The sequence below is a fragment of the Gigantopelta aegis genome, chromosome 4 (genome assembly GCF_016097555.1).
Source record: "Gigantopelta aegis isolate Gae_Host chromosome 4, Gae_host_genome, whole genome shotgun sequence".
Classification (NCBI taxonomy): domain Eukaryota; kingdom Metazoa; phylum Mollusca; class Gastropoda; order Neomphalida; family Peltospiridae; genus Gigantopelta; species Gigantopelta aegis.
This window is the reverse complement of record NC_054702.1, coordinates 49,662,003-49,675,755: the sequence shown is the minus strand read 5'-3', so window position 1 is coordinate 49,675,755 and position 13,753 is coordinate 49,662,003. Positions and strand designations below refer to the sequence as shown.

At 32.9% G+C, this 13,753-nt stretch overlaps 1 protein-coding gene across 2 annotated transcripts; it reads right to left on the bottom strand.

Moving 5' to 3' along the window:
• Positions 1 to 786: 786 nt before the first annotated feature.
• LOC121370657 (PIH1 domain-containing protein 1-like) lies at positions 787 to 13,704 on the bottom strand. 2 transcript variants are annotated; one of them, XM_041496043.1, is made up of 10 exons: positions 13,501 to 13,704; positions 8,745 to 8,829; positions 6,483 to 6,550; positions 5,680 to 5,797; positions 4,746 to 4,889; positions 4,088 to 4,181; positions 3,402 to 3,485; positions 3,005 to 3,092; positions 2,173 to 2,316; positions 787 to 1,789 (listed from the first exon to the last, which is right to left on the bottom strand). In XM_041496043.1, the coding sequence occupies exons 1-10, from the start codon at positions 13,576 to 13,578 to the stop codon at positions 1,751 to 1,753; spliced, it is 942 nt and encodes a 313-aa protein (XP_041351977.1). In that variant the 5' UTR covers positions 13,579 to 13,704; the 3' UTR covers positions 787 to 1,750. The 2 variants fall into 2 exon arrangements, with proteins under 2 accessions (XP_041351977.1, XP_041351978.1); XM_041496044.1 differs by lacking the exon at positions 13,501 to 13,704 and adding an exon at positions 9,016 to 9,073.
• Between the last annotated feature and the right edge of the window lie 49 nt (positions 13,705 to 13,753).

Here is a 13,753-nt window from a genome sequence, read left to right as displayed (position 1 = left end):
TAACACAAATATATAAGTGACCAACAAAAGACAAGAGAAAAACGCCCTGAAACCAAGACCTCTCGATAAAACAAGCAACAACGAATTTATGATAGTACATCTTATAATATACTAGAAACAAATTCGCACAAGCCAAATAATACGCTCTGAATAAGTACAACGTTAATATAGATGCTAGTAACAGAAAAAATCAAGAAATACTGAGTCCAAAACAAAAGGTTTTGGATAACAGGCGGGAGCAAACACAAGCACGTCCAAACCATGAGAGCGAAGGAGAAAGAAGGAAGTTAGGTCACGTGACCGGAACTAGAAAGGTGGACATCGGAAAACTTCATAGCCATTCGGCTGTTGAATGTTCGGACCGTAAGATGGAAAAGGGGGGGAAATGCACAAGATCAGAGGTCAGGATGGAGTATAAAGAAAACTACTTGTCCAACACCTCTCTACTCCACACACAATCTTGCTCTCTGCCCCAACTCTTTAACCAAACCTCAAAAACAGTAGTATAACTATATTTTGTACAATGAAGTTACATGACTTTCATTTGTGTATAATAATAAAAAAAATGCTTAGTATAAGTGAAAAGTTCATTTCCAAAACGTAATATATGTCACATGAAGCTCAGTTTTAACATCCTAACAGAAACTTTACTGTCATATTGTTGAATTTTACCAACATCAGAATACCTTCACTGCCAACCCCAAATCTGATCAATCCCGTATTTCATTTTCTGGAAATGAATTCTTCAAGTATTCCCTCCTTAAAAACTAAAAATCATAAAAACAATAAAAATATAAAATCTTTTATTTTTTAAAGAAATACATTCAACAATTAAACTAAATGTATTCAGCAGTATTTCACCCCCTGCAAAAGTCATTTATAATATAAATCAATGCCTGGAAATCTTGTACAGTACTTAACATCTTGCATTTCATCTTTCTTTCCACAACTTAATAAAATTGAAAAAAAAGAAGAAAAACCCCCGAAGAGTATTTAAAATAAGTATGATATAATTGTTCTATTGAATTTCATGTTATAAGAACTGGTTTTTTGTGTAAATTTGTCAATGTATAACGGTCACAATTGTATAAAATCACACAGCATAAAATAAAAGACCAAAAAAAGACAAACAATTCTTATAATTGTAAACAACAGTTACAAATACACATAAATCAGTTTCTAGCATCCTTTCTGTAACCAGTTTTACATAATGATATACACATTTGACATAATACCATCATTTTAGGAGGTTTATCAAAGGATAACATATAAGTTTTTTAACATTATCATCAAATCAGAAGAGAGTAAATCTTATAACAATGGAAAGTTTGTAATTATAAATATATATTGAGATATTCTCCATTCTGTTCAAATATTCAAAACTTGATCTTTTTTTAAAACTTGGAAATGCCTATGTAAACAAATGCTTCATTATTGCTGAAAACTGACCAGACATAAATAACTGTGAATACTTTTTCAGAGAAATTAACCAAATTTAACAGTGATAGCAGACAGTCAGTCTTCTTTGCTTCCAGATATAAAGATATCACATTCTTATGGTAAAGACTTTAAACTTAATATAAAGTCTTGCACAAATTAGTTATTTTTCTTGTTTTAAACAAGAGTTGTCCTGATGGTGTATGTATCACAGAGTTGACAATTACAATGTTGTATGAATACACAATGTCATAGTTTATTTACATCCAGTATTGTATTGTATCTATATATATCATAATGTACGCTTCTCGTGTCAGGAGGCTGGCTGCACTGGCATGGTTATTGTGAGCATCTAAAAATATATTGAAAAACCCCATCATAATTACAATACTTTTTCATCAAACAGAGTAACAAAAACCATAATGGATGTTTTTTTGCATAGATTTACAACTCTCAACTCTACTTTTAAGAGTACTTGACAACAATCTTGACAAAATATAAATATACTGTTATTTCTGTTTAGAATTATAATATGATTTTGTTCTACTTACAAGTGCAAACTAATTAAAAATACATAATAACATACAATAGTCTCTTAGAATAAAACAATTGTTCTTTTTTATCTTTCCCCATATCAGTTGGGCAATGTGAAGGATAGAGATGTTTTAATCAACATAACCATTCTTAATAATTAGACTATAGAGGTAAAAGGCAGGATTCACAAAAGTTGTTTACCTTAGTTTCTCTATTAAATTGAGATCCACACTCTTCCTGTATAATATTGAATGGTAGGTAGATGTCCAAGTAGTACACATTAGACCTGGTGTCCAGCAGAATTCGATCTTCACCTACATCCAAAGTTAATGTGTTGGACGTTTTCTGATAAAACAAACAACAAATATAGGTTTTATTAAAAGTTACTAACTCATTGTTTTGAAAATAATATTCACGAACGAAACTTACATGAAGAAAAGCTTACGTGAAGAAAACATTTGTTTATCTCTTCAAAAGTTATGTCATTAATGGCACCCTAGCAAAACAAATACTTCAGCTACTGGGTATCAAACAATTAACTGATCATTGATTGATATAAATGTAAAAATTCAGTTGATTATTATTAACTGAATCTCATGTTCAAGATATATATATATATATATATATATATATATATATATTTCCACAAACTGTTTTATTTATGGTGATAAAGGAGGAGATTAGAGGCATGTTCATCTATATAAAAAATTAAATAAAGTGAATGGTTCTTTTGTTTTCTATTAATCATGGTGAATATTAAACTCATTAAAAAGTCAGTATTGAGAGTTTAATAGTAAGATATTATAATAAATTGTTACTTATTTAGCATTACCAATAAACATATCTTACAGTATACCATTACTGCCTATGATAAATGACAATAAGCAAAACAATTCAGCAATATTTCTGAAAAATATTAGTACAAAGGATTTTTAGAATCCATTAGAAATCATCAAGACTCATTCGAAAGTAAAGGGCTTCCGAAAACAAAAAGATCCACAATTCTTAACTAAATTAAAAGGAAACAACTCACAATTAGGGGAAGATGAATTTCTGCTACCAAAAATTCTGGGTGACCCTCAGCTGGCTCTTGGACAATTGTGAATTTTGGTTCAGCACCTCTTTAAAAAACAAAACAAAATAAACAAAAACAATCGTAACTATAAAACTAATGAAAAAGGTAAATAGATTTTGGAAATAAATAAATAAAGAGTTATTATATTTTTTTGATTAAATTTATCAATTACTTGGATAAAATAAAACTTATCTAAAACAATCCTAATATATAATATAAACAGTAGGCAAACATAGTTACATAGTAATTACCATAATATTTAATGCATACATTTAATAATGCTGATGTCATTAACTTATTCTTTATCAATTAAATCAACTGGTTTTTTCATTTACAAACAACATCATAAACTCACTTTTTAGCTTCTGGCATTTTAACTTCTTCAATTAGTGGTTTGTTTCTGGTCATAGTTTCTGATAAAGTGTGAGAACTGTTAGCACTGTTGTAATAGAAAGAAAACAGTTAAAACCTATAAAAACAACAAAACAAGACCTAGGTCACAAAAGATATAAATATTGCCTAACACATTGTGTCATCAGTACTTTCACAGAAAAAAACTGCAATTTTTTTTAGTTCTCTATTAGTTTACTTGGTAGAACACAAGACCCTCAACTCAATGTCCCATGCTTTAGGTCATTCAGTGAAGGCAGAGTTGCTGAAATACAGGAAGAGGAAGTGAATGCATCATCCAACTGCTCTTCTAACAGCTACGTTTCCACTGTATGTCAGCTGAGTGCTTAATGAAAATATTACTCATCAAACAAGGCTAAAATCAGGCTGAACCGTATGCAATATTTACAGCTTAGAATTGGGACTGCTAATTATGGGTCCAAACCTACAGTGTAAAGTTTTAATATCTTATATACTGAATACATGAATCCAGATTGAAAACTAAAGCCTTGAATTCTAAGTTAACACAAAAGGTCCATATCAGTTTGCATATCCAACTTAATATGCAGGAATATGTAAATATTTAGATTAAGTTAGGAAAACACATAATATTGTCTTTGATACACAAAAATTCTTCTAACAGTATCATACTTGTCCATTTCCATAATGAACGGCTTAGATTCCTTTCGAATGTTTTGTTCCTGCAGAGTACCAACAGATTTCCGATTCTTCAAAATTACAAATTCTGAAAGTGAAATGCTCATACTAGTCATTGTGAACATGGTGTAAAAAACATCTAAATTAAAACAGTTCTAATCATTTACATAAATAAATGCCTCTAGCATCACAAGGGAGTGAGCTTAGTGAAAGAGTACTAGCCTGCCTGTAATGGGTCATGAGATCCACTCGTGACTTACTGAACCCACTGACTTATTTTCCATTCCAACCACTTTACATGTACTTGTCAGTAACAGGAGACTTCTATTTGGCAGCAGAAATGTTTCATATGTAACCCTCAAGACTAAGTGTTATGTTCAGTGACCCTTGTTTGTGAAATAATAGCTGGTGATTAAACATGTCTTCAGGCGTTAGTCAACAAAACATCAGAGTGCTAATAACATAAACATTAAAGACAATTGTTACTGGACCATGTTAAACTTAACTAGCCCATAAACTATATTGCATTTAAAGGAATAAAATGGCAGAGGTAATGAACGATAACTGTAAAATTCATAGTTTTTCTGGGTCAGAAATTTCAATGTTAAAGAATTCCTTTCTTTTGCAACACTATGATGTCACTTGTACACACCTGTACTAAGTTCCATGTCAAACTTGTTCTCGATGCCTTCCACCATCACATGTAGAAAGAACCTTTGGAAAGTGCCATTTGTCTGAATCTTCGTGTAAAACTTGGGATTCACAACCACATCATAGGCAGTACAGCCCTTGCCACCTGATGGATGCAAATCAGAATTATAAAGTAAATACTTTGAAACCTCTCAAAAGCAGACCCTCAGTAAACTGGAATTCCCTCAAAACCAGATATTTTTCATGGTCCCTTTTTAAATATCAGTACAAAACAGAACCTCTTTAAACCGGATACAACTGTTTTCTTGGTCATGAGCATATTTGGTTTATATGAGTTTTACTGTACTTTTAGCTTGTTCGGAATGAAATATAAAGCTGTATTTCTTGTCAATATTCTTTCACATGATTTGCATACAAGTACATATATGTTTTGTTACAGTTAATGGCCAGCTAGGCCCGTGAACATGTGATACTAACATGTTTCAGGCATGCAAAATCAAAACAACAGTAAAAAAGAACATTATTTACTTTTTCACAAGTGACTGCTGTAGTAAAAAATGACTACTTTCTTACAATTTGTTTTTAATGTAAATGTAATAATAAATTAAAATATTCCACTTTTATTACATATTCATTTAACTAACCACAGCTACATGGATGATGAAAACATGTCATGTCATTATGAACAACAGGCAAAGTTTACATTGTAGTATTTGTCTTTCTATAACTATTATAAAGTGAACATTTTCAAAAAATTTATTAGTGACATTTCTAGTCAATTGAAAACTAATTAGTAACTACATGTACTGTTTAATTTTTTTAAATTGGGTAGCAAATCTCCGAAACTTGTGTGCGAATCGTGACCCAATGCTGAACAACATGTTTCCTGTTAGATCAAATATTTATTATCTTCCTACAGTTTTATAAAAGCTGACCTTTGTCGACCTCTGCGTGTGGTTCCCCAATGCTCATTGGAATTCTGAACCCAGTTGGGTCATCAGACTGCAGGAGGTCAATCAGCTCTTTCTCCGTAAGATCCTTTGCTTCCGGAACCTGCAGACAGAAATAACAGTCCAGTAGAGTTTAATTAGCAGCATTAGGAGTCCAAGTCACCCAGTTCAAAAGATGAGAAGAAACCAGCTTCCAACACATACGTAAGTTAATCTTAAAACTGATTAGCAACAGAATGTCTTCAAATTATTCGTTTTATTTACCCACTGAAACATATGATAACAGTAGTGAAGTACTAATGTCTACAGTACTTGGCGTTCCCAGGTGTGTGGTTGTGTGTGTGAGTGTATGTTTGTGTGTGTGTGTGTGTGTGTGGTTGTGTGTGTGTGTGTGGTTGTGTGTGTGTGTGTGGTTGTGTGTGTGAGTGTATGTTTGTGTGGTCTGTGTGTGTGTGGTTGTGTGTGTGAGTGTATGTTTGTGTGGTCTGTGTGTGTGTGTGTGTGTTGTGTGTGTGTATGTTTGTGTGGTTGTGTGTGTGTGTGGTGTGTGTGTGTGTGTGTGTGGTGTGTGTGTGTGTGTGTGTGTGTGTGTGTGTGTGTGTGTGTGTGTGTGGTGTGTGTGTGTGTGTGGTTGTGTGTGTTGTGTGTGTGTGTGTGTGTGTGGTGTGTGTGTATGGTTGTGTGTGTGTGTGGTTGTGTGTGTGTGTGTGTGTGTGTGTGTGGTTGTGTGTGGTTGTGTGTTTGTGGGTGTCTAAAATAAAAGTCCAAATACTACTACATGTACTTACATTTTCTGAAGTGCACACATTGATAAAAATTTTCTCCTTGTTCTTACTGCCCGTTTTCACACAAAATCCTGTAAAAATATTTGTTTAAAGAATGTTGCTCAGTACAATGGAAACAAATGTCTGTTTAACAAAATTGTTAAACATGTGATAGGCTATGATACACAGGCATTTTGTACTGTTCTACCACCAAGATCAATGACAGTCACTTTCCACACTGTTGTACACAATAAATATAACATATCTTACCATAAATTCACTTCAAATCCATATTTCAATCCATAATACACAATGTAATTTTCAAACTAAAAGTTTTCAGTGGTAATTTTGTATTGGAATGTTTCCAGCAGTTTGAAAATGGAAATCTCATGCACCCAGTTATTGTTATAGTTATAGTTTTTAATTCTCCGCAGCACTTAAAAAAAAAACCTGTGGACTATTAATTTCTGTTGCACAGCATGTTTTTTTGTCGTGGACATTTTCTTCATTGCTGGGGCTGAAGTGACATAAGTGGGATACCACGGCTCACCCTGTATATTGTCAAATTAGCCAACTGATCATTTTTATCCAAAGTGGATAAAAAAAAATTGACTTTGGCTAATAAAATATTCCTCATATTAACCTAACCACATTTTAATAATTTTCAAGGAAATGCTCTACATTTCTGAAAATTGGCTAAACCAGAATTTGTTCCAGTGTGAGCTCTGGAATACTACCGTCATTCAAATACAACATTAGCTATATTATTACAATGCTTGTCACATTAAAGTGAAAACCAGTCTATACTTACCATGACCCGTCAAAATGTGTAGTTCCGAGTTCTATAATGAGCAGACAACACTGTTTATATGCAGTTCATTTTTTTTTTATTAGTCTCCAACTGGAGATGACTGTAAGTTTCACCTCCGTCCAATTTATTTTTCTGGATGTCTTTTTTACAATGCCTTGAGATACTGAATTGAAATTGTGTTCAGCTTTATCATGTTCTGTTACAGATCAAGTTTGACTTTCAGTGACAATTTACCCTCTTTTCACAGTTGTGGCCCTTGAACTTAGGAGATACATGTAGAAACATTTGTTTTCCACATTTGTGTTTTGCAATGCCTGAAGACATTGAGATGAAATTTTTGTTTATAGCTGTATAAAAAAGTTTGCTTTATTTAATGACACCACTAGAGCAGATCGATTTATTCATCACCAGCTATTGGATGTCAAACATTTGGTAATTGTGATGCAGTCTTAGTGAGGAAAGCCACTACATTTTTCATTAGCAGCAAGGTATTTTTTTTATATGCATCATCCCACAGACAGGATAGCACATACCACTGGCTTTGATACACCAGTCATGGTGCACTGGTTGGAACGAGAAATAGCCTAATGAGCAACCGACAGGGATCACTCCTAGACTGATGGCACATCAGGCAAGTGCTTTACCATTGGGCTATGTCCCGCCCTATAGCTGTATCATGTACTGTTAAAATCAAATTGAACTTTCACGACAATCTACCCATTTTCACAGAGTTATGACCCTTGAATTTAATAGATAGGAAAATTTCTTGGACCTGGTAGGTGACAGCTACATGTATTGCTTTAGCATCGTCGCAGTACACTCAGAATGTTTGTTTTTCATAATTTTAAACAAAATGTTAAGTTTTAAAAGTATACAGAAATAAAATATACCATTTGTCAAATACATGTATATCATATCAAAAATATTTATTGTGTACAATGCTAAAAAATAGGTGTGAAAAGTGACTGTCATCAACCTTAATTACATTACAACCTTCTGCAGTACAAAATTTAAATTTTTATGTACCTGCTTCATAAGTTACCAACATAAGTCCTTACAAATATTTACATTTTAACAAAGTGTTGATAGTGATAAGAGATAAAAGCAAAACACATCGTCCATAATGTAGCAACAAACTAGAGCTGGACAGTATTGAAATTTATTTGGTATTGATACACAGATACCGAATGGTACTTTTGGTATACTTGGCTTTAAATGCATGCCCAAGTCAAGTCTCACACGTTAATTTCATCAAAATAAAATTAAATTCAGCTATTTTGTGTTTATCAGATATATTGTTAGTGCTTTATTGTTAGTACCAGAATTTCGGTATGTCGATACCGATACCGAACGAAATACACGGTATACTGCCCAGCTCTACAACAAACTAATACTAACTTGGTAATTTTAATAATTAATATAAAAGTATATATACAATCACATAATAAACTACAGTTTTTCTGAGTTTTTGTTACCTGGCTTGGGAACAACCTTAATGCAAGGGACACCACCAATAATGGGAGCATTTGGGTCCATGCTATATGGATCGCTGGTTTGACCCTGTCAAAAGTAAGGATAACATAATAAGAACATATTCACTGCATTTTGTACATACATTTAAATTTTGTACAAAATATTATATATGTGTGTGTGTGTGTGTATACAGGTACAATAACATGTATTTCCTGAACAGTAAATTTACTAAAATACCACTTTCAGGAATTAAAAATTACATTTCAAACTTACATTTCTAGGGCATGTGTGCTTTGCATTTTCACTTGCCTCCATAAAAGCTGTTGCAAAATATATCTGCAACAATATTTTAATAATTACTCTATATTTATTTTACTACAGGTATTGACTAGTGCTAAACAGGTATGGCCAACTGATCCAAATTTAAAGAGCTGAATGAATAAATATACATAACTTCTCATACGTCAAGTAGTATGTTCTTGCACAAAATAAATGAGTGCAATAAATATGAAGCGAAAACAACGCATGTGAAGTTCTCTATTTATTGCATAGTACCATCTTTTGTTTTTTACAAAAGCAGTTTTTTAATTTCTTAAATCTATTAATCAATCATCCTTTAAAATGATTTATATAACATTAAGAATCATACTCTGCGGACATACTGTGCAATATTTTACTTTCAAATAGGATGTGACTTAATTTGTAAATCAAACATGATGCCAGTGATAAAAAGGTACTAATACAGTAAAAATAAAAGAGAATTCCCCATTGACAAGTTCCGGTCCAGATTGTACATATGCGTAATACAAGATAAATTTATCACACAGTTTGAAAATGTCTTAATCACTATAGTAAGATTGAAATGGTATGTAATAAATGAATAACACATTTACATATACATGTAGGTGCCTATAACACATACATGTACATAATGATCTGACATACATGTACATGTATATGTTTATTGACGAAAAAGACAGACCAAAATTGCTGTGTCACTGCACGTACATCAAATTTTTAGGTTAATGTACATGTGGGGCCATTTGTCATATAGGAATACACATAATGACTGGGATTATCACCCAAAAATACACAAAGACAATATTACTATTTTCTGTTAACTACAGTAAAATGGTAGAAAATTAAGGCTAAAATATTTTACAAATCCCCATTTCAGGCCATAGGATTTCAAAATTCATGGGAAACACTTTTTCAGTTCCGTGCCTTGTGATCATGGGAACCCATCAGAAACTGATTTTAGGTTCTGTGAAAACAAGTCATGGGAACCCATTTTTATCACCATTGATTTAAATTATCACAAAAATCTGTGCAAAGAGACACGTTTTCAAACTCAATATAAAGTTGATTTTCAACAAGCCCTCTCCATTATACACATGCTGTTGTGATTTTGATAGCTAAAATAAAAATAATAGTCATTTCCTCCCATAACGTAACCATAGGAAATCATGAGGCCTATTCGATTGCCACCTTCAGTATTCAAACACATGTGTGACATAGACTTTTGTCGACTTCAGTGACAGTAGTCAGGAGTAGGAACTCCACAAGTCCAAAATACTGGACTCAATTACTCGAGGGTCAAACTCGACCCGGACCCTAGTATCCGACACTTACACTAAATGACAATGAGACTAAGGAATAAAATAAAATAGCATTGTTCATCCTGATTCCAGCACTGAACATGGATGTCAATCATGCCATTGTATTGCATTTAGAAACCTTTTGATACATTCAGAATTGTCATGGACGGCCAGATTAAAAAGAGAAATTAGCAAATGATCATATAATTATTGTGTAACTTGTATTAATTAGTTACTGCTGAAATGAATGCTCTACAAGTAACATTGTGTCACTTGGACAGGTACTAGAGTCCTGTGAACGGACTCAAGAGCCTGTGCCGGAGTACTCAAGTACTTACAACATTATATTTGAATTTAAATACTACATGTATATCTTGACCCTTATATTTAAGAGATACACTACATATAATTAGTGTCACTGATTTTGGTTCAAATGTGTAACGCAGTTGATTTGAGAGCATGAATTGGAACACTGAGAAGTTCGGTTAACACAACAATCTGAATCGGTTCTCATGCAGGCCCTAATCTAGAATTGAAAAAGTAGGAGAAGTGACTTCTCCCTCGTCTCAACGCTGCTGACTCTACCGCTACTGCAACCAAATTATAAACCTCGCTTTTATCCTTGGCCACATTCATTTCAGTAATGCCAGAAAATACTAATTAATACTTTAATTTTAACATAACAGCACATTATCAACTACTTAATAATATCACATTTTAAAACATATAACAGTTTTGTTTAAATTTTTATTACCAAAAGTAGTAGCGTCTTATGACGTGGTGAAATCACCTATTCAGTCTGAGTCCCATATGTTGGATATGAAAATTTATGTTAATATTTTTAACGGAAGTGAAATCACGTTAAAAAAAACATAATCAGAGTAAATGGGTAACAGATCTGCAGATGAATGCAGAAAAAATCTATTAATCTTAATTTTGTAAATACTTTATGATCAGGATCGTGTTGATATATTTTTACAAAATATATTAGATACAACATTACAGTACTGTTCAAAACAAGAATGCATTGAATTTTAGAAATAGGATTTTGGCCAGAAAACACATGGCGTATTCGCATATGCATTGTGGGTGAGACAATTTTTTCCAATATAAATGTAATCAGTTAATTTATAAAACTATAAAAGTGTTTTGTCACATATTGTGGTCTATTAATTTAATATATGAACAAACAAAATAATATGACAAACAACAATTTATGGAATGTTTCGACACAATTCGTAAAACACATTTTAGATGACGATAATTTAATATAAATACTAATGTAAATAGTACACAGCCTAAATCAGTCAATGCTTTTTTTCTTTACAAATTTAATTTTACACAAGGAATCTAACAATATTTTTATCTTATCGACTGACTTCCTTTTTAGCAAGTATTTAATATTTTTAAAATACAATATAAATTTACATATCGGACATACGAATACGATGTTAATATTACATTCTGGTCTGTCCTGTGTCCTAAATAAATGCTGTAAAATAATCAAATACCATGTGCTAGAATACTGGCATAATATATCTGTAAGTTAGATTAATAATTGCCATATAGTTACTTTGTCAATTACTAAAACGTCTATCAAAACATCACTAACAATACAACGAATGATGTTTATAGTCTGTGGCTTCCTACTACCAAAATGTTTTTTATAAATAATTTTAGTTTTGTTTCATGTAAGAAAAAAGTAAAAGTGTTTTGGCAATAACAAAAAAACAACACTATTTTTGTATGCAACTTAGAAATCAATCTGTTCCGAAATAATTAACGTGTAGTAAATTCCATAGTATTCATGAAAAAGGTGTTCCCTGGGGGAAGGACTATAAACTAGCTTGAGTGTTTCAAATGTTATTTTTGTCAGATACACACTGCAAATTATTTAGCGATTCTAGACTATTTTTCACTGTCATACACTAGTACCATAATATGCAGTACTTAACACTAGTTATGAATTAATCTAACAGTAATCAACCTAGGTGTGGCCATTACAAAATGTACATGGCGACGTTCACGTTGTTAACAATTACAATAAATTACTCTCCTACTTTTAATTACCAATATGCCAAGACAGATTCCATGTAACCATGTAATCACTGTAACCATGTCACCTATGTCGACTTCACTGAGATCTTCTATGACAAAAAATATATAATTTTTAAAGAAATATTCTTCAAGAGGGGTGGAATTATAACCATGTCACCATGGAGAAAAAACCTGTAATTTTTTGCCATCTGTCATTTTTTATTTTATTAGTATTATTTTTTTACAGAATTATTTTCAAGAGGAGTGGAATTAAGCCTCCGAACTATGTGATGTAATTAATATACAGCGTACGTGCATAAATTGTGCCGTCGGTGGTACTAACTAATCACCCATACTGTGTGATACACCGGGAACCGATCATCCGTGGAAAATAAACAAACACACACACACACACACAGATGTATACAATACATATCTCCCCCTCCCCACATACACAGGCATCGAAATAAGTCGAGAACGGTCGTTCAGGTTACCGGGAGGTTACCACATGTAAGAAAAGTCGAGAACGGTGTTTCGTTCTCGACAAACATTTCAACGTAACGGTAGTTTCGTTTCCGAACGTAAACCAGGCAATGCATTCCGGACTTCTGCGTTTCATTTTCTTGTAAGGAATTGCATCTATGTTCGTGCGCACTTGTGCAATTCCAAGCAATCTTGGCAATCCGCGTTTAAGCAGCGCCCACTAGATAAATTTACTTCAGGATTTCGTTTCTCGTACCGATGTTCGCACGCACCGATAGAATTTCAGAATGTCCACGTTAAAAGTAACAGTAACAGGAATTCAATTCTAACTTTCATATAGTTGTGGTAACCTATAGGTTACCAGGCTATATTTTGTGGTAACCTGTAAATGGGTTACCAGACACAATGCTTATTTCGATGCCTGATACACAGGTATTTATACAGTGTATTTAATTTGTCTCTCTTGCCGTAGCTTTTAGGTTTCACCTAGTTAATGTTATTGATGATAACCTGGGGGGGTGGGGGGGGGGGGAGGGTTCAAGGGTTGTGGGAATTCTTTCCCAGACTTTAGTGAAGACAGAATAACGAAAACTAGTGACCACGAAATCACAACATCACATGTAAACAAAACCTGTTTTACCATTTCCAACACAAGTTTACTGAGAAGTGCTTCCGTTTCATCTGAGTTTGGTTCTAGTATATTTGAATTCATTTTCATTTATGTGAAATCAAAGCTGTAAGGATTTTAATGTTCTAATTTTCCAAAAATGTTCATTCTAAAAAATCTTTCTATTGATACTACAAGGAACCGTAGTAAATCAGCGGATTCCAGTGCTTTGCAAGAGTCTGGAGCGACCGAGACCAATGATGGCGTCAAACATTCAACCAATCCA